Source organism: Rattus rattus, chromosome 1, assembly GCF_011064425.1.
Source record: "Rattus rattus isolate New Zealand chromosome 1, Rrattus_CSIRO_v1, whole genome shotgun sequence".
Lineage (NCBI taxonomy): Eukaryota > Metazoa > Chordata > Mammalia > Rodentia > Muridae > Rattus > Rattus rattus.
Window position 1 is genome coordinate 67117826 of NC_046154.1, and position 21585 is coordinate 67139410.

The window sequence follows — 21585 nt, forward strand, 5'->3', positions numbered from 1 at the left end:
TCCTGAAATTCCCTATACAGACCAAGCTGACCTTGAACTCACAAAGATTTTCCTGTCTTTGCCTCCCTGGTGTTGGGATTAAAGGCATGTACTATCATACCCAGCCCCCTTGATTGTATTCTTAAGGTACTTTTAAGAATAAAATAGCCATCTGGCCTCAGTGGGAGATGATGTACCTAGTCCTGCAGTGACTTGAGGTACCAGGGTGGGTTGGTACCCAGAGGGGACCTCCCCTTCTCAGAGATGAAGGGGGGCGGGGTGGGGTGTGGGGCAGGCCATCTGAAAGGGGGCCTGGGAGGAAAGATGAGAGCTGCAATTAGGATGTAAAGTGAATAAATTAATTAGTTAATGGGGAAAATGAACAAAATAATCATTCTTAGAATCAGAATGATTCTAAGATATGTTTTAGAATATCATTTTAAAATGTTCAGGTGTGGGGGCTCAGCAGTTAAGAGTATTGACTGCTCTTGCAGAGGTCCTGAGTTCAATTCCCAGCAACCACATGGTGGCTCACAACTATCTCTAATAGGATCCGATGTCCTCTCCCGGTGTTATCTGAAGATAGCTAGCTACAGTACAGTGTGCTCACATACATTAAATAAATAAACAAACAAATCTTTTAAAAAACATTTAGGTGTATCTACTTTATGAGTATGAGCATTTTGCCTACGTGTATATATGTGCACCTGTGCATGCCTCAGTGAGCAAAGACTCCTAAAGACATGTTGGGGCTCAAAATACAGCCCTCTGTCAGAGCTGAGCCTCTCCGGCCGCCAGGAAATGTTGAGGTTTGTTTGTTTGTCTTTAGAGATTTGTTTATTTAAGTACACTGTTACTCCTCAGATGCACCAGAAGAGGGCATCAGATCCCGTTATAGATGGTGGTGAACCACCATGTGGTTGCTGGGATTTGAACTCAGGACCTCTGCAAGAGCAGTCAGTGCTCTTAACCACTGAGCCATCTCACCAGTCTGGGAAAACTTGTTGTTTTTAAAGTATTTTAAATGCAAGAGAGTCTCTTAGCAACGTGATTTAAATATCCCCAAGTTCAGCACATCAGGTCATGACCCTGAATCAGAATAAACTTTCGTTTTCTCCTGGTGAGAGAAGGTTCAGAACTGACACTGAAACTCTAAAGGCCAGACATGCTTCAGGAAGGAAGGCTAGAGACAAGCAGAGCGATAAAACACACTCCTTCCTCTTTGTCCCCTAGGCAGAGCCAGGCACAATGAGACAGGCTGGCTTGGCATGACATCATGCCATGTGAAAACAAACAGGGAAGATACTGGAAGGAAGACACAGAGCGCCAAGGGCATCCTTTTTCTGGGAACCTTTCCTTTCCTTTTCCTTACTGGGATTTGGGCGATAACTGAGTTACAGCAGGGAACGGAAAGACCTGAGCCCTGTCCACGCAGTGTCCCTCTGTCCCTCTGTGTCAGCAGAAGTCAAACCACACAAATTACTTTCTAATCATGGTGGCAGTGAGTGCTGTAAAGAAGGGCGATAGGACCATATATAAATGACTGAGACCCAAACTAGAGGACCAGCAACAGTTATCAGTTGGAGGAGTGGGGGAGGGGGCTGAACAACCACAACACGTTCAACTTATGGGGGCAGCAGAGATGTGTGTGTGAAAGACTTTGAATTTATGGGACTTGTCATGCCAACAAGGAGAACAACGACTGAGACCAGAGGAGATGTTCTGGGAGAGATTGCTTCTGACTCGGACATCTGGACTTAGCACACCTGGAAACACTCCAGAGAAAACTAGGGATAAAAAAGACAGGTGAGGAACCTGGCTTTGTCAACCTGAACTCTCAATGCCTATGACTGCTATAGGAGTCAGGTAAGCAGCTAAGTAGATTAGGTACTGGAGATAAGAAAGACGGCATAAACCCGGTGTGGTGGCAAACACCTTCAATCCCAGGAGGCAGAGGAAGGCCTACAGAGCAAGTTCCAGGACACACGATGGCTCACAACCAACTTTAACTCCAGTTGCAAGGAATCTGATACCTTCTTCTGGTCTCCTAAGTATCGGCATACGAATGGTATATAGACATACATCCAGACAAAGCACCCATACACATAAAATATTGTTGTTGTTTTTTTATTTTTAAAAAGTCACTCATGGGCACCCATTGCACACTTCTAATCCCAGCCCTAAGGAAGAGTGGGAAGGTCAGTGTGAGTGAGCCTGGCCAGCCTCAGCGACATAGCACGAACAGATTCCAAAAAGTCGAGACATCCAGTGTTCATAGTCAGAGAAGTATGAATTCAGATACACTTTTAAAGTAACCACAACGGAAACAAAGCTTTCGGTTTTGCACAGTGACAGCAGTGATTATATGTATTTTGTAGCTAGAAGATCAACACACACAACCTAAAAGAAAATATTTGAGGATTTTTTCATTTTTATTTTGTGTGTGTGAATTTTGCTTGAATGTATGTGTTGTGTGCCTGCCTGGTACTTGCTGAGGTCAGAAGAGGGTGATGGATACTTGAGAGCCATCATTCAGATGCTGGGAACAAGACCAAGTACCCCTGGAAGGGCAACAAGTGCTCTTAACCTCAGAGCCGTGTCTCCAGGTCCCACAAAATGTTTCTGGAAGGCTGGAGAGATGCTTTATAGGTGAAGAACACTTACTGCTCTTCTAGAGGACCCAGATCTGGTCTGAGCACACATGTGAGGCGGCTTACAACTCCAGTCCAGAGGATCACACTACTCTTCTGACCTCTGTGGACTCCTATATGCTCATGGTGTGATACGGTCAGGCACATACATATACCACGAAATAAAATATACAGATTTAAAAATATATTTTAGGGGCTGGAGAGATGGCTCAGCGGTTAAGAGCACTAACTGCTCTTCCAGAGGTCCTGAGTTCAAATCCCAGCAACCACATGGTGGGTCACAACCATCTGCAATGGGATCTGATGCCCTCTTCTGGTGTGTCTGAAGACAGTGACAATGTACTCATATACACAAAATAAATAAATCTTTAAAAGAATATATTTTAGGGGGATGAGGAGATGGGATGGGGGTTCCAGAGAGGAAACCAGGAAAGGGGATAACATTTAAAATGTAAATAAAAATATCCAATAAAAAGTATTTTAAAAATATAAAAATCGGGGTTGGGGATTTAGCTCAGTGGTAGAGCGCTTGCCTAGCAAGCGCAAGGCCCTGGGTTCGGTCCCCAGCTCCAAAAAAAAAAGAAGAAGAAAAAAAGAAAAAAAAGAAAAAAATCAATCTTTTTTAAAAATGTATTTCCGCAGTTGAGCCTGAAGCCTCCATCTACAGCTTCCCAGAAGAAAATGGTTACCCGGGCAACAAAAGACAGGAAGAATGGTACCCACCTCTTCAGCTCTGCAATGAGCAGCGCAGTGCACGGAACCCCCAGAATCATCAGAGAGATATTGTTGATGGCAGGCTTGACAAACGCCAGGCATGTTGTAACTGCAGACAGGACACACACCACTGCCTTGAACCTGCCCCTAGTCAGTGGAAGTAAAGAAAATCCATTAACAAAGGCAATCATGCTTGTTAGTTTAACATGCTCACCCAACCTCATGCTGAGGATTCGAACCCAAGGCCTTGAGCACTCTCCCAATGCTTGTCACTATTGGTGAGGTGCAGCCAGCACTATTTGTACAAACTGAGGAGGACCTCAACACCAATGGTTCCCAACCTTCCCAATGCTTCAACCCTTTAATACAGTTACTCACGGTGTGGTGACGCCTGACCATAAAATTATTTCGTTGCTACTCTATAACTGTAACTTTGCTACCGTAATGAATCATAATATAAATATATCTGATATGCAGGATATTGGATATGTGACTGGGTCGTGACTTTTAGGTTGAGAACCACTGTTCTACACTAAGTACTGTTAGGTCACAGATGAGCCAGATCTAAAAGCCATCCTCTCTGCTTCTAGGAGCTGATTGCTGGGAAATCAAAGACTTTGAAAACATTTAGCTGGGAAAATGGTTAAGCCACAATCAACCTAAGTCTCTAGGGAGGCAATGATTTCCCTGCTCTTGTCTTTCTGTGTTTTATCAGATCTTGTGCAGGATTTGATAACCCCTTTCTGTATAAACCAGACACAGTAGCATAGGACTATAATCCCAGAACTTGGAAGGTAAAGGCAGGAGGACCAGGAGTTCAAGACCAGCCTCAACTACTTAACATCTGTCTCAGAATAAAAATTTGTTTTTCTGGAAAGGCCCTGAAGCAGTTTAGATTTTGCAGATCCTAAGTTCTTTGCTGCAGCGACTCAACTCTGCCTTTATAAAGATAAGTTCAGGAACATGCATGCCTATGTGCTCATAAAATGTCACAGAATCCATCTAGCACCAAGTAGTTCTGCCAGGTCAATATGTATGGCTTTTATGATACACAAGAGACCAATAATAAAGAATAAACATTACTACTTTAAAAGAAAAAAATTCCTGTGTGCCCAGCCTGCACAACTAAAGTTTTTGTGAAAAAAAAATCAAATAAGATATTTCCTGGCAACATGTAGGTCTAGCATGAACTGGAAGTTTGTCTTGACAAGATTTTAACTTGATAGATGATTGGCACTCTCCTCACAGCCTTCGGGGGAGTGGAGCCAGCCAGAAGCAGCGACGTGATCCTGAGCACACTTCTTCCTCTCTCCAGGGACCCTGTTTCCTGATCTATAGAGCAAAAAGGCCCTGGCCTAGCCACTCTCAGAGGCCTTATCCAGGGCTTAAATTAAGGAGCACATGATTTTCCTGTACTTTCTGTTATTTGTCACTAGCAGAATTTGTTTTGGCCAAGAGCCCCGGAACAGGTCACAGTTAGGAAAGGGATTGGAATGAAGTTCTATTATAAAGAACTCAAAGAGCATTGACCCTTCCAAATACAGATTTATCTTCGAAAGAGGAAAGACATTTATCATCAAGGCACAGGAAATCATTGATCAAGCTGCCAACCTTCTGACTGGAATGAGCAGGCTTTGTAGCCCTGAACCAGAGGGGAATGGCTGTATGTGAAAGGAAGCCAGCAGCAAATGACCAGGAGACTCTTTTCAGCTACCGGAAGCAAGGCTGCCTGTCCAGCCTGAGGACAGCTCGACCAGCACCAGGCACATGGCCTCTGAGGCAACTCTCCCTGCAAGCTCCTGACGCACCAAGGCTAGCTAGTAGGGTATTTTGCTGGTCCCTTTCTGATCCCTCTCCTCTTTTCTCTTTGTCACAGCACAAGCCCATGTGTTTCCCTAGCCTCTCACCACACAGCATGCTTGTATGTTGCTTTTCCCTTTGCACTTCATCGTAAGTGCTTCTTTACTATGAAATATTATATTCTCTCTCTCTCTCTCTCTCTCTCTCACACACACACACACACACACACACACACACCACACACACACACACACACACACACACACACACACACACACACACACACACCACACACACACACACATCACACAGACATACACACACACCACACACACACACACACACACACACCACACACACACACACATACACACACACCACACACACACACACCACACACACACACACACACACACACACACACACACACACACACACACACACACACACACACACACACACACACACACACACACACACACACACACACACACACATACACACACACACACACACACACACACACACACACACACCACACACACACACACCACACACACACACACCACACACACACACACACACACACACACACACCACACACACACACACACACACACACACACACACACACACACACACACACACACACACACACACACACACACACACACCCTTCATAGAGATAAAGCTGAGTTAGTATAGTGCTTCCCTAGCATGCACAAAGCCCCAGGGTCCGTCCCTTACGCCTCAAAACCTGGGTGTGGCTGTGCACATTTGTGATCCTAGTACATGAAGGGAGGAGGCAGGAGGATTAGAGAGCCAAAGTCAGCCTCAGCTAGCAAGCTTGCAGTCAGCCTGGACACATGAAACCTTAGTTCAAAAAGAAAGAAAAGATGGATGGATGGATGGATGGATGGATGGATGGATGGATGGATGGATGGATGGATGAAGATAGAAAAGAAAAGAAAGAAAGGGGGAGAGAGGAAGGGGAGGAGGGAAAGGAGGAAAATAAAATTTCGAGGTATAGCACCTTGCATACGCAGTGGAATGGAAGCTTCAAGCACAGGTTACAAAGAGGAATACAGTAATTAAAAGCATAGATATTTCAGATGGACAGGCAGACTCATAAATCCACTGTCCAATGGCTGTAAGACTTTCATAAGAAGCTTAACTCTTCTAGACATCCCCACTAGAACTGAACCACTAATGCCTGTGACACTCTTAAGAGCACAACAGCACTTAATACAGAGTCCCAGGAGCCAATAAGAAAAAAATACTATGTTAATAACATCACTATTGTTTAGCAATAACCTGAGCATTTCAGAGGCTGAGGCAGGAGGATTGCTTTGAGTTGAGGCTAACTCCACTCAGAATGCGACTATGTCTCAAAATGAAATAGAGCAAAGTAAATAAGACAGAAAAGAAAACGTTATTGCTGATCATATCTTCTGAGGGAGAGCAGGCTGGACAGCCACTGTAATTCCCCCAAGGCATACTCCTGCCAAACAGTACAAAGGCTCATGCTTTAGGAGGCAGGCGCAGACACCTCCCCACACTGGGTAGAGGGAGTGGAGGAATGTGCTGGACAGCGAGGACATCCTGTGCACGCATACAATTTTGCAACCAGTCGAAGTAAACAGAGGTCACACGGCCAGCAGAAAGCCAGCCAGCCAGCCCAGCATACTCGAGCAAGAGTCACCAGAGGCCTTAGGTATTAGAGAGTTATTTCCAGGATTGAGAGGGCCCTGACGGTATGGGTGATGACAGGTGGTCCCTACAGCCCACAGAGTCCCGTGTGAGAGCTCACAGTGACTGAATTCTTAGTACCCCCTCCTTCAACACAAATCCAGAAATCCAACTTCCTGGCCATTAATAATAAAGAAGCTGCAACTGTTACCATTTTTAAAAGGGAGGTTTAGGGGGTTGGGGATTTAGCTCAGTGGTAGAGCGCTTGCCTAGAAAGCGCAAGGCCCTGGGTTCGGTCCTCAGCTCCAGGGGTTGGGGGTGGGGAAGAGGTTTAACTGATCCTGTCGACTTGATGTCACCTTTCTTCCTGTAAAGTGAGACAGAGTTTATGAATGATAAAACCATATCTGTAAATTTTGAGATGTCCCTTTAGATGGTTGGGTCTCAGTAGTTTCAACCACCAGAAAGCAAACAGCTACTTAAAGCAGCCAGCCCTTGCTAGCTATGGTGCTCCAGCACTTGGCCTGGGAAGGGCCTCAGGGAGCTCGCCCAGGGAGCACCAAGGGCCAGACAGTTTAAGCTTCTAGCCTTCCATGTGCTCAGACAGGCAGGGCCTAGCCTGCTCCCTGGCCACTTAAGATACTAAAATGAAGTGGACTCCAAAATGAAGGCTGGCTGTAGGTTCTGCAAAAATGAATCATATCAGTACATGTGAGGGTTATTTGGGAAGCATATTCCATTAGCCTATAGTAACCACCACCACCCCTGTTTGCTTACTTTGTCTGAAAATAAAAATCTAAAATTGTGAGTAGTTGAGTGTATATTCTGAAGAGTCCTAGGATTTCTAAGTAAAATGAGACTGAGTCTTCTCCTAACTTATCATATCGGTATAATGAACATTAACTTTCTTTTTTTTTTTTTTGATTCTTTTTTTTTTGGAGCTGGGGACCGAACCGGCCCTTGCCCTTAAGCCTAGGAGCTAAATCCCCAGCCCCTCATTAACCTATAGTGTTATCTTTTTTATTCTGTTTAGTTTTTGTCAAATAGACTCATCTGAGAAGAGGGGAACCTTAGCTGAGAAGGTAAACCCATCCAACTGGTCGGTAGCCATCTTTGGAAGCATTTTCTTGATTAATGATTGATGGGATGCTGGGCAGGGGATGCGGGGAGGTCTAAGTTAGGTAGTTTACTAAACTACCTGGGGAGCAGGCCAGTAAGCAGCATTTCACCACAGTCTCTGTTCAGCCTGGAGTTCCTGCTCTGACTTCCTTTCATGATAGAATACAAGCATAACTGGGGGGAGGGGAGAGCCTTTCCCCAAGTTGCTTTTAGTTATGGTGTTTATCACAACACCAGAAACCTAATTAGGGCATCTTGTAAATGTATGTCCAGATTTCTGTTTTGTAGAAGCTTCTAGCACTTACTAAGTCCTCATTCTCTGAGAAGCAAGAATCTATATATACCTTTTAATTTCATCTTCTCTTCAAAAACAATTGTTTTTTGTAGTGCTAGAACTTGAACTCAAAGCATTAGGCATGCTACAAAAGGGCTCTGTAATAAACTATACTCACACTCAGCTCTCATTTTTCTCTGATCTCCTTAGATAGGGGTGTGTGTGTGTGTGTGTGAACACACACGAGTTCTTGCACAAATGTGCCTGTGCCTTGGTTTGTGTATGAACTGTATATCTTCTTGCCTCGAGTGCTGGGATTACTGATAAAAATTCTCAAGGCTGGCCTGCTGCAGAACAGTCATCCTAAGAAGCCTCCATGAATGCCTGACATTCTTGCCTCCAGTCACTGGGAGGCTGAAGACGGGCAGATAAGGATGAGCCTCTTGCTTGCTCTCCCTTGCTCTCCCTTGCTGTGTGTTCTTCAAGTTTTCCCTTGCTTTGTCCGTGTATCTCAGAAACCCAAGGCAGAGCTGTTCCACTGTATGCCACATGGAGCCATGAGAGCTGAGGGACAGCACTGCCTATGTTGCTCAGTGTGGTGCAAAGTGTGTGCCCCGGGGGAGTTCACAGGAAATAGCAAGCCAGGTTGGTCATCCAGGTCCTAAACACCAACAGCAGGAAAACAACCGCACGGTCAGGAGACAGGACATGTGGTTCTCAGCCTCCAGATGACTCTCTCCACACCCAGGCTCACTCACATGTCACAAGCTCCCTAGGGTGATACTTCACAGGGCTGTGATGGACAGTCCCATGTAGGTCCCTCACACCGTTTTCATTGTTAAGTTAATAGGCTTCAATCACCAACATCAGTACCCCATATCCCTTTCTCCTGTTTAAACATTCCCCGCTTCTACTCTGTGAAATGAAGAAAGAAAAATGGTATCTATAATTACTAGAATAAAAAACTGCTTCATGGAATTTCAAACCAGGACTACAGGATGCCACAAATAGAGAAAATCCTAATTATCATTTCTTCAATTTCTCACTCGGATCCCAACCAAGCTCTGAAAGAAGAGTTCGTAAGGAAAAGTGGTTCCTCGGTGCAGAAACTAACACGCACCAGAATGTGTAAGGAAAGGCTGAAATTCTGAGAGTGTGTATATTGACGATGTAAGCATTGTCAAGATAAGGACCACAATGCCTCAGACTCATAGGAATGGCAAAGCCTTCTCATGGTCTGTGTGTGGATATTGACAGTATGTGCGGAAAAAATTCACAGAGGCTTCCTCCTCTCTATAATTATAGCCTGAGACTGATCCTGTGCAAGGACCTCCTGCCAAGATTAACTAAACCTGCCTCCTGCTTTAGCTGTATAAAATATTCCTGTCTTCTGCTTCAGCTGTATACAGTAACTCTGGCTCCTGCTTCATTCAGCTGTATACAGTAACTCTGGCTCCTGCTTCAGATGTATGCAGTAATCCTGCCAACTTCTTCAGCTGGATACAATAACCCTGCCTCCTGCTTCAGCTGTATAGAGTAACCATGACTTATCTATTCGGATGTATACAGTAACCCTGCCTCCTGCTTCAGATGTATACAGTAACCCTGTCTCATCTATTCAGATGTATACAGTAACCCTGCCTCCTGCTTCAGATGTATACAGTAACCCTGCCTCCTGCTTCAGATGTATACAGTAACTCTGTCTCATCTATTCAGATGTATACAGTAACCCTGGCTCCTGCTTAAGGTATACAGTAACTCTGCCTCCTACTTCAGCTGTATACGGTAACCTTGACTTATCTATTTACCTGTATAATAGTAACCCTGCCTCCTGTTTCAGCTGTATACAGTAATCTGACTCATCTATTCAGATGTAGACAGGAAAGGCACTCAATTTCCAAGTTGCTACTACTATTGGTGTACTCCATCAGACCCATGATCACTGGATCCCAGCTTTTCTGTCTATCATTTCCTTACACCCTTATTGCACCCATTAGGTCAACCCCTAAGCCTTGCAGAGTGCAACATCAGAGGTGACTGACTGATAGGCACCTCAGGAGCTGGTGGGTAAAACTAGAAGTCATCACCTACAAAACCACCTTGTGACCTTGCCTCATGCCCTTGATCCCTAACCCTGCACTTAGGTGGCTTCTCCTGAGATGAATCAAGTTTTAACCCCATGGTTACCATAGCAACATGGACACATTGTAAAGCACATTCCTGGGGTTGGGCATGTAGTTAAGTGACAGAGCATATGTAAGGACCAGAGTTCAATTCCCAGTAACAGACAGACAGACAGAGACAGAGACAGAAAGAAGACAGGAAAGAAAGAAGAAATGAGGAGATCTTAGAGTATACTTTTCTCTTATATTTAGAAGGCAAAATAAAGGTCTACCAATTTGCTTTCTCTTCTTTTTTATAAATAACATAGATCTCTTAAGGATAATTCTAAATCTAGATGATACTCAGAAATAATGCTATTCAAGTCCTATTTCGAAGGATAAAGATTAATTCAATTAAAGAGTATTTTCTCCCTATTCCAATTAAAGATTAATCTTTCATACTAAAATCAACAGTGCTCCTTGTATGTAAATTACATCAACTAGTTCAGATTAATGATAAGCATAGATATCTCTGGGCCTGGCACAGTGGTTCAAGCCTTTCATTCCAGCCCTCAAGAAACTCTGTGGGTTCAAATGAGCCTGGTCTACAAAGTGAGTTCCAGGCCAGCCAAGACCCTGTCTGAGGGTCGGGAGTTGGGGGAGCTAATGGCAGCCAATGGTTGTTGTCACCAGAGTATCAAATGTTTGTACATATATGAAAACACAAATCGAGCAAGCCAGTGGTACATGCTTGTAAGTCACACACATTAGGAAGGGGGGGGGAGGAAGATTCTGCACGAGCGTCAGCTCAGCTACCTAATTAGTTCTGGTCTAGGCCAGGACTGCATGAGACCCTGAGTCAAAAACAAACAAAACCAAACCAGGAGGGCTGGAGAGATGCTCAGTGGTCGGTCACGCGTGCATATTGCTCTTACAAAGGATCCAAATTCAGTACCCAGCACCCACATCAGGAAGTTCACAATGGAACTATAGTTCTGGGGAAGCTGACATCTTCTTGACTCCACAAGCTGCATGCACACATGTACACTCCCACATACAAACATACACGTTATTAAAAATAAAGTAAATCCTTTCTAAAAGGACAATATCTGTCTGCTCTCCCCGAGAACCCAGTTCTATTCCCAGCACTCATGTAGTACCTCACAGCCATCTGTGACTCCAGTTTCAGAGGACCAATGCCCTCTGCTGGCCTGTGAGGGCAATGCATGCTCATGGTACACAGACATGCACATAGGCAAAAACACCCGTACACATAAAGTAAAAATAAATACAACTTTAATTATTTTTAAATAAAAACAAATATCTGTTCATTTTATACATGTATATAAATCTCTACGTGATTGATCCTAAAAGTGGGATATCATACACACACTCAATTGTACCATGTGTTTTTTGTAGCTAGTATTTTCTACAAATATCCCTCGCATTCAGGCTTCAGAAAAAAAAATCAAATTTTTTTCTATATTTACTTTATCTTTAATTACATGTATTGGTGTGTGTACATGTGTGCAGGTGCTCACGGAGGCCAGAGATGTTGGACCCCTAGGGATGGAGTTACAGGCAATTGTGAACAGCCTGATAGGGACTGGTCTGCACTGGACGATATGCTAGCAGGAAAGCAGGAAACCAAAGGACTTTGAAACACCATCTGACCACCTGTACTGGCTGGTTTAGTGTGTCAACTTGACACAAGCCGGAGTTATCACAGAAAAAGGAGCCTCAGTTGTGGAAATGCCCTCATGAGATCCAGCTGTAAGGCATTTTCTCAATTATCGATCGAGGGGGGAGGACCCAGCCCATTATGGGTGGTGCTGTCCCTGGGCTGGTGGTCTTGGGTTCTATAAGACAGAAGCTGAGCAAGCCAGGGGAAGCAAGCCAGTAAGGAACATCCCTCCGTGTCCTCTGCATCAGCTCCTGCTTCCTGACCTGCTTGAGTTCTAGTCCTGACTTCCTTTGGTGATGAATGGCAACGTGGAAGTGTGAGCTGAATAAACCAAGCTGCTCCTTGGTCATGATGTTTGTGCAGGAATAAAAACCCTGACTAAGACACCACCCAAGGGCTGGAGAGATGGCTCAGTGGTTAAGAGCACCGACTGCTCTTCCAGAGGTCCTGAGTTCAAATCCCAGTAACCACGTGGTGGCTCACGACCATCCGTAATGAGATCTGATGCCCTCTTCTGGTGTGTCTGAAGACAGCTACAATGTACTGATATATAATAAATAAATAAATCTTAAAAGAAAAAGAAAAGAAATACTATCCAAAAACTTCTCTTCCACTGGAAGTGTTTTCACACAAATCAGATCTGAGTTTTTGTCCCTACCATGATATAAGTTCCTTCTCCAAGCATTTCTTCTTTTATCTGTCAGCTCAGCAGTCTTGTCAGATCATTAAACCGGTAGACTGTATGAGGAGCTCGGCAGCAGCCAAGCTCAGTCAGGCGTGACCTGCTTGATGAGTGCGCTACACTGGCCACTTGACAGTGTGTTACACTGAGAGCCACGTCTAGCAAACAGCTGTAGCAACAGCTTACCTGTCATTCCGGAAGATCTTTGGTAAATACCTCCTGGGAAACCACATGGCCAAAGCACACATCAGAACCCAAAGAATGGCAAGTTCATCAAGCATCTGACCCAGGAAACTAAGAGTTGCATGGAAGTAGACAGATCCGATTCCTAGAAATAATCACAACCAAACAAGATTAATGCACAACAGACTCACTGCTTCAGGACAGCCCTTCTCTAGGAGCTATCGGAATCACCAGATCATTCTCAAGAAAGAAAAAAGAAATGAAGGAAGGCAGGAAGGCAGGAAGGCAGCAGGCAGCACAGACTCACAGGGCCCAGGCATGCTGACCTAGAGACTAAAAGAAGGGTTTCAAGTTGGGCTCAAACATCAGCACATCACCACAGTAAGAATTCCACAGCAAAGCACACTCTGTTTCCATCCTCTGAACCTTCACGATAACAGGCAGTAAATAAAACTCGACACTATCTCTCTGTTAAGAATTCCCAAACTGCTGGAGAGGAAATGGAAATCACACAAGTATTTCACAGAACAATGAGGGACCAAACGTCTAAATATTTTTCTTTAAGTCCTCTGGAGCCACATCGCATCAGACTTCAATTGTTTCAGAAGTTCTTCAGAAGTTCTCAGAAAGCCACGCTAACACTGGCACGTCACCAGTGGCTGCCCCACAGATGCCGAGATGTGATAGTTACAGGCAAGCTTGCTACCAAGCCGGCACTCAAGAGTTCTTTTGGTGTCAAGGGATCAATGGCTAAGACGTCAGAGCTAACTTTGGTTTACAAAACATTGTGTTCGGAGTGGACAGGAAACATGGGGTCCCACTTCCTCCCTTTCAGTCCCGTTCCCACGTGACTCCACTTACCCACTACAACTAGGAGAGTCCATATTAAATAGATGCCGCTGTTGAAGCACGTGGCGTACTGGCGGAACAAGCACATGCAGATGGGCGGTAAAATGAAAAACAGGACGTTGCTGATCTGGAGGAGAGAGAAACATGAAAGATGAGTATTAAGTAAAAGCATAAAGAAGTAAAGCTGCTTGTTCCGGGTGTGTCCTTGGCAAACCAGGGTGAATGTGGCCTTGTATCTTGTGCAAGTTCTGCACTTTTTAATTGCAGACACAGAGCACGCGCAGGACCGGGACTGGGACTGGGGGAGGGGGAAGGGGGGATGACCCGGATAACACCGGGACTTAGAACATCTTAAAGACCAGGAACAAACGGTCTCCTTGCTGCCCCTTTTGATCGTAGGAGCAATTGTTACTGGATTCTTTTTTTTTTTTTTTTTTTTTTTTTTTTGGAGCTGGGGACCGAACCCAGGGCCCTTTAAGCTTGCTAGGCAAGCGCTCTACCACTGAGCTAAATCCCCTACCCCCTCGTAGGAGCAATTGTAAAAGCACCATTGAGGCTAGAGGTGTATCTCAGTGATAGAGCCCTGGTCTAGCATCAGCCCCTGGGGTCAGCCCACCGGGGAAGGGGGGGCGGTGCTGGGGAGGAGGGTACATTCATACTACTCTTCTGAATCAACAACTGTTGCTTTCCACACGGGGAAAGTGCTTTTGCTACCCTGTCAGTTTCCTTGTCCAACTTCTTTCCGGCTTTAAAATCATTTTGCCAGGCAGGGTGATGCCAGCACTCAGACTGAGGCAGGAGGATCAAGAGTTCCAGGATAGATTCAACCACATAAGGAACCTGGGCAAGAGGTGAAACTCTGCCACTACCCTCATCCCCCACCCGACCCCCATGTTCCAAAAACAGGGGAAAAAATTGTATTTTAACTTGCAAATTTTCTTTGTACTTAAACCTATTATGTCTCCAAGAAGCACTCAACTCTTTAAAAAGTAATGTTTTATCTAATGATCTGAATACGATCTGACTATGTAATCACTATTTAAATATTATTAGCTTAGGAAGATAGCTTGTGCCTATATCCCAACTAAAGGACTATGAATTTGATTAGTTGAATTTAGGCAACCAAAAATAAATGAATGAATAAATAGATAAATAAATAAGCCATGGGATAGAGAGATGGCTAAGCAATTAGGAGCACAGGATACTCTTCCAGACCTGGGTTTGATTCCCAGAACCCGTGATAAGGTTCACAACTTTAACTCCAGTTCCAAGAGTTACAGTGCCCTCTTCTGGCATCCACAGGCAGTGCACTGCCATACATGTGGGCAAAATACCATTACATATAAAATAAGAATAAATATATTTTTAAAAATACAGTAAATCAATGAAAGAAACACATTACAAATATTTAAAGTAAAATATTTTATTATATTTAAATATAAAATATAATTAATATAAAATATTTTACAATATTTTTCCTTTATCATGAAATAGTATACATTAGGTTCGGAGTAAGCCTTTTAAACCCAATGTAAATTTCACACATAGAGCAAGTCTCAGTTTTTAGCCGCATCTCCTGTGTTCGGAAGCCATACTGTAAAACACAGTTCCACCTCACTCTAAGTTTTAAGGGCTGGGACTATATTCAGTTGTGGGATGTGTGTCTTGCATTTGTGAGGCCCTGGCTTCAATCCACAGAATCACCACCACAAATAGTAAAATAAAATAAATGAATAAATAAAAAAGGAAGGGAGCAGGAGGCTGGAAAGACAGACAGAAAGGGCGGGAGACAGCAGCATAGGGGCCGTGCCCGCCACAGATGACAAATCTGCTGGCTCCTCACCCTGCATTTCCAGAACTGTAGATATCTGGGTTTAGGTTATTACAGGAGCAGAGGCAGATCGGGCACCAGGTGGTGTGGTAATTTTCCTTTCAGGAGTGTGCTTTTGAGGCATTTCTTCCTCTTGTTTCGCACTCCTACCAACAGTGTACAAGGGTTCTAATCCTTGCCCAATTGTACTATACTCAATGGCTCATTTTAAAGTAAGGCCATCCTAGGAGCGATGCATCGGTAGGGACGTGCAGCTCTCTAAGCCTCCTCTCCAGTTGCTGGAGGAGGAGCTCTGGGTCCAGGCCTGTGCATGCAGAATGTAAAGATAACATCTAAGCCTAAGACGGGCTTTAATACTGGAGGTGAGGTGGGAGGCACAGAAAGACTTCAAAAGGCAAAGTAAGTGACTCGGCAGCTAAGAACTCGTGTTGCTCCAGCATAGACCAGGTTTGCGGCGCCCACATCAGGGGGCTCCTGCAGCAACCTGTAACTCCAGCTTCAAAGTATACCAGGCCTCTAACCTCAGAAGGCAACACACACACACACACACACACACACACACACACACACACTCACTCACTCACTTTAAAATAATAATAATAAGGCTAGAGAGATGGCTCAGTGGTTAAGAGCACTTGCTGCTTTTACAGAGGATCTTGGTTCAGTTCCCAGCAACCACATGACAGCTCACAGTCACCTACAACTCCTGTTCCAGGCAAGCCGACATCCTCTTCTGGATACCTCAAGCAGTAGACATGCATGTGGTGCACATATATACATGGAGACAAAACACTCACACACATGAACAGAACAAATAAATCTTCAACAACAACAACAACAATAATAATAATAAATATTGTAAAAGTAAAAAGAGCCAAGCCAGGTTACTCAGAAGGAAGGAAGAAAGATCACGAGTGGTCCTCGATTCAACAGCTAGCCGGGGCAACTTAGTGAGACCCCCATCTCAAAATTAACAAAATCAAAAGAGCAAGTCTGGAAAGATGCTCCATGGATAAAGACACCCTCCACTAAGCCTGACTCACAGTCAGGATTCAATTCCTGGGACCTATCAGGTAGAAGGGGAGAACCAACTCCCTTAATTTGTCCTCTGACCTCTACATACATGGTACAGCAGGCAAACACTAAGGCACATACATTTGCTAAATAAATTAAGCAAATGAAAAACAAACAAAAAGTGGGCTGGGGCTTTAGCTCAATAATAAAACACTCCTCCAGCAGGTGTGGGCCCCAGGATCAATCCTTTTTTTCTTTTCTTTTTTGGAGCTGGGGACCGAACCCAGGGCCTTGCGCTTGCTAGGCAAGTGCTCTACCACTGAGCTAAATCCCCAACTCCCCCAGGATCAATCCTTAATTGAAAAGGGACTGTCAGAAAAATTCAGGGATGAGTAGACAGAGTAAGGGTCTTAGGGTTTCTTTTGCTGTGGTAAAGACCATGACCAAAGCAATTTGGGGAGGAAAGGCTTTGTTTCCTCTGAGACTTCCAAGAAACTGTCCATCTCTGAAGTTAGGGTATGAACACAAGAGGAGAGGAGCTGATACACAGGCCAGAAGAGTCTGCTCACCCATTACTTGCTTTCTTATATCACCCAGGATCACCAGCCCAAGGAGTGGACCCCGCCCACAATGGGCTGGGCACTCCCACAGCAATCACTAATTAAGGAAGTGCTCTACAGAATCCCCTACAAGCCAATCTCACAGGAACGTTTTCCCAATGTTCCCAGTGAGAGCCCCACTTGCCAAGTAACTCTAGCTTCTACCAAGTTGATGTAAAACAAGAAGACAGTACAGTAATTTAAAGATGGAACGCAAAACCAAGAGCAGGAGGGCTTCCAAAAAGAAAGGTGTCACTCCTCCTGTTGGCTAATGTAGAAATGTGGATTAAATGATAGCTCTAAGGAGCCATGTGGGCCCCTGGACCCAGATGAAGAGAGCAAGGCAGAAGGGTTTTCCCCAGACCTCAGAGACCACGCTGGTAACATAAAAATGTCACAGCAGGGGCTAAGGAGATGGCTCAGTCAGTGACATGTTTGCCACACAAGCATGAGGACTTAAGTTCGGAGAGAGCCAGCACTCCAGTACCCATGCACAAAGCTACATTTGATGCTGGGGAACATAGAGAGGGGATTTTCCAGGCTTGCTTGCAGGAGATGTGCGAGCTCCAGGTTCTACAGACAATAAAGTAGAAAGGGATTAATAAGGACAGCTCCCAATGTCAAACTCTGGCCTCCACACGCAGGTACACTGTTGTGCATGCACATATGCCACACACACGTGGGAGAAGGAAAAATATTTTAGCAAACCCCAGAACTCAGCCACCCCTTGGAAGCGACACAGGTTTTGGCAGGGGAAGAAATAAGAGGATAACCAAATCATAGAACAGAATCTTGATGTGTGATTGACAACCTTGAGTGAATTAATGGTCTCAGAGGTCCCAGGCTGGGAAACAGAAACATTCTCATTTATAAGAAGTAATTGAGGGCTGGAAGAGATGGTGCCGTAGTTAAGAGCACTGGATGATGCTCTTCCAGAGAACCTGAGTTCAATCCCCTGCTGCCTGCTCACAACCACCTGAAATTCCTCCTCCAAGGGACCTAACACCCTCCCTGACATCCATGAGCAGAAGACATGCATGTCATGTCAGCTATAGTGCAGGCAAATATCCATACACATAATTTTTATGAATAAAAAATAACTTTAAAAAACATGCTTAAAAAGGAAAAGAAGTGAGGGCTGGGGATATAGCTCAATGGTATAGCACTTGCTTTGCATGCACAGGGTCCTGGGTTCAAAACCCAGCACCTGAAAAAAGAAATAGACTAAGATAGAACAAGGCAGATCATCTCTGTTCATGCTGTGAGCACAGCCATTTAAAGAGCCAGCGACCCTTCAAGGTTAGGCTGGAAAGTCTTTCAAAACCATCACTTACTTTAAGGGGATATGAAGACCCAGAAAGACTCCAAAGCAGCAGGCTCCTCCCACTGCCCCACCCAGGGTTCACCTCCAACTGGGCCATTCACATAAGTTACCTAAGAACTGTGGACGCCACCACACTGTGCTCGAATGTCCCATCCCAGGATTTCAACATGAGTTTCATACTGGTAGGGGAAAGTAAGTGGCATGGGAGATGCTGAAGGGGGAGCAAAGTGAGAGAAGAAATAGAAAAGGAATTGGAGCTTAATCATTCTCCTTCATGTTCATGGGCAAGCACTTCCTCTAAGGAACATCCTAAGAGTTAAAAACTCCTTTCTCCCCTTCTCCCCAGAGATAAATCCTGGGGAGATGAAATCCTGGGATGCAAATCTTCTATCCTTTTTCTTTGCATTTATATGAATAAAAAACAATACCCCATACTGCGATGCCATCACTCTGGTAACCCTTCCTCTTAGCGCACAAGGATTCAGCTCAGTGCTATACATTACTGCAGAGAGCAGGGGGCTTTCACTGTTTGTTTGTTTGCTTCTTTGTTATTAGCTATTTTTCGGGGAAAAGAACACCAACTTAAAAGTCTCCTTTAGAATGCTGGGAAATATAATGCACTTGGGGATGTGCTTGCTTGTTTGTGGCAGGATCTCAGGCAGCTCAGGCTGGCCTTAAACTCACTGAGTAGCCAAGGATGACAGTAAACCCCTGCTCTCTCACGTTCACCTACCAAGCACCGCAATTACAGGTGCGCTACGACATGCCCAGCTCTATTATGCATCTTGACCTTTACTCCAGTGTATCTGTGTCGCCTGAAGGCCTATTAATATCCCTTGCTTCTGCCAAGTACAACTATGACTGACGAGCTGTGCATTATGTGGCTCTGTAGATTCATATTACCATAGGCAAGGAACACTCCTGACACACATAATGTGTCTATGTGATACTCATGAAGGCATGGGTTCATTTACCTCACCTGCATTATTATTTACTATTTTATTTGTTAAGCTTTTGAGAAGGGTCTCATAGTATAGCTTGGGCTAGTCACAAACCATAGCAATCTCCTGTTTCAGCCTTTTCAATGCTAGAATTAAAGGTATTTCCCACAATTCCACAATATTTCTAAGTCTACATATAAGCGCCATTCCATGCTCTATTTTGATATATGCTCCACACTAGCACCAAAATCACATTTGTTAAACTTCTGGACAGCCTATCTGCCAAGGCTTGCTGGTTACGACTATTCCCTTTGAAGACATCAATATATGAAAAGGAAAAGCCCAAACTAGAGGGCGACCGTTCTCAAAACAAAAAGAGGAAGGAATACCAAAATAAATACGGAAAGACAAATGAGTTATGGCTAAAGGCAGACTCTGTGGCTCCATCTCTACTGAGAAGCTCTCCTTCAAAATGATTGGAGTCTCTAAAGTTGTAGGACAGTTCAGCCAAAGGGAGCTTGTTTCAAGTTCATTGCTGAATTATCCCTTAAAGATTTGATTTGCTTTCTGTCTACAGACATTTTTTTAAACTAAGGGAAAAAACCACAACTTCAAAATGCATTAATTGTTTCCCTTAAGAGTTTTAAGAGTTCCTTATTCTGTGGATTCCTATCCAGCATTTGTTTCAAAATCATCTCGAGAACACTCTGTGCTTTCTTCCTGATGCATTAGAATGAGCCTTTCCCATGGAATGCGGAGTCTGGACAAAGGCATGGGCAGGAAGCTTGCTGAGCAGAGCTTCAGGAGCGCCTAGGATGCTAAGTGTACTGTCTGTACCTTCCCACTGTGTGCATGATTCCTAGTCCTCCACTGAACTGTCCTACTCCTGCCTGTGAGGTAGCCAAATATCCTGGTTTGCCAGGAACTCAGTGGATCTCCCAGGGGACAGGACTTCCAGTTGTAAAACTTTTTAAAAAATTGGACAGGAGAGATGCTTGCTGTCATACCCAAGGACCTGAATTCTATGGCTAAACCCAAATGGTAAAAGGAGAGAATTGACTCCCACAAGCTGGACTTTGACTTCCACATGTACACAATCACAGACACATAGACACACACAGAACAAACAAACAAACAAACAAACAAGGACGGACATATAGCTCAGTGGTTAGGAGGGCTGATTGCTCTCGTAGAGGACTCAGGTCAGCTTCCCCACACAGCAGCTCACAACCCTCTGTAACTCCGATTCCAGGGGGATCTGATGCCCCTCTTCCAGTCTCCATGGTCACTGCACATACATGGTGTACACACATAGAAGCAAACATCCAGACACACAAAATAAAACGTGAAGAAACTAAAATAAGCAGACAGAAATGATTTTTAAAAACAATTAAAAATTTCAAGCAAAATACTTAGGGTAAGTTTACTCAGATGCCTGCTTCCAAAGCCCCCTCCCAGCCCCACACTGCACACCTCAATGCAGTTTACTAACAACAGCTCAGCAGTCGGTGTCTGCCACGACTGTGAACCCCAATGCCCAGTGACTGTTTCCAGATCTGGTTTCTGTGACAGGCACACACGGCCAATGCTCAGGCAGGCCTCCAACCAGGCATATCCTGCCCATCAGATAGGGGAACCCAGACTTGGACGGAGAAAGAAAGCTCGGCTTTCCTTTCTTGCAATAGTTGAGTAGAGAGGGGGAGATAAGAGGCCATGGGCTGATTTTATGCATGTATTTCATTTTTTCTATACCTATTAATGTCTGCTTTCCAAGTCACTGGTCAGCAACAAGGCGAGCCTTCAAAGGCCAGACCCAGGGATCACAAAGCAGACTCCACTTTTCTCCAAAGCAGCCTATGTGGTCTGAGCCCCCAAGGGAACCAGACATGTTGGCTCACAACCGGAAGCCCAGTACTTGGGATGCTGAGGCAGGATTTCTGTGAGTCCAAAGCCAGTCTGGTTACAAAGTGAGTTCTAGGCCACATTGGGCTATAACATGAAACTCTGTCTTAAAAAGCAAGAAAACCAACATCATTCAACCCAGCAAAGGCTCTATGTAGAAACAAAACAAAACAAAACAAAAAAAAAACCAGTATCCTAAAGGTACAAGTGAAGGGCAAGAGTAAGTTCTTTTGGTTTTTTTGAAACAA

At 44.4% G+C, this 21585-nt stretch overlaps 1 protein-coding gene across 1 annotated transcript in view; it reads right to left on the reverse strand.

Annotated features, from left to right (window-relative positions):
- Acer2 (alkaline ceramidase 2) overlaps positions 1-21585 on the reverse strand; it is a 43751-nt gene that overhangs the window by 16654 nt on the left and 5512 nt on the right. Inside the window, exons 2-4 of the mRNA XM_032902196.1 lie at positions 13739-13853; positions 12881-13022; positions 3354-3491 (exon numbers count right to left, since the gene is read on the reverse strand). Of these exons, the coding sequence (XP_032758087.1) occupies positions 3354-3491; positions 12881-13022; positions 13739-13853 (395 nt within the window). The remainder of the gene's footprint in view (positions 1-3353; positions 3492-12880; positions 13023-13738; positions 13854-21585) is intronic.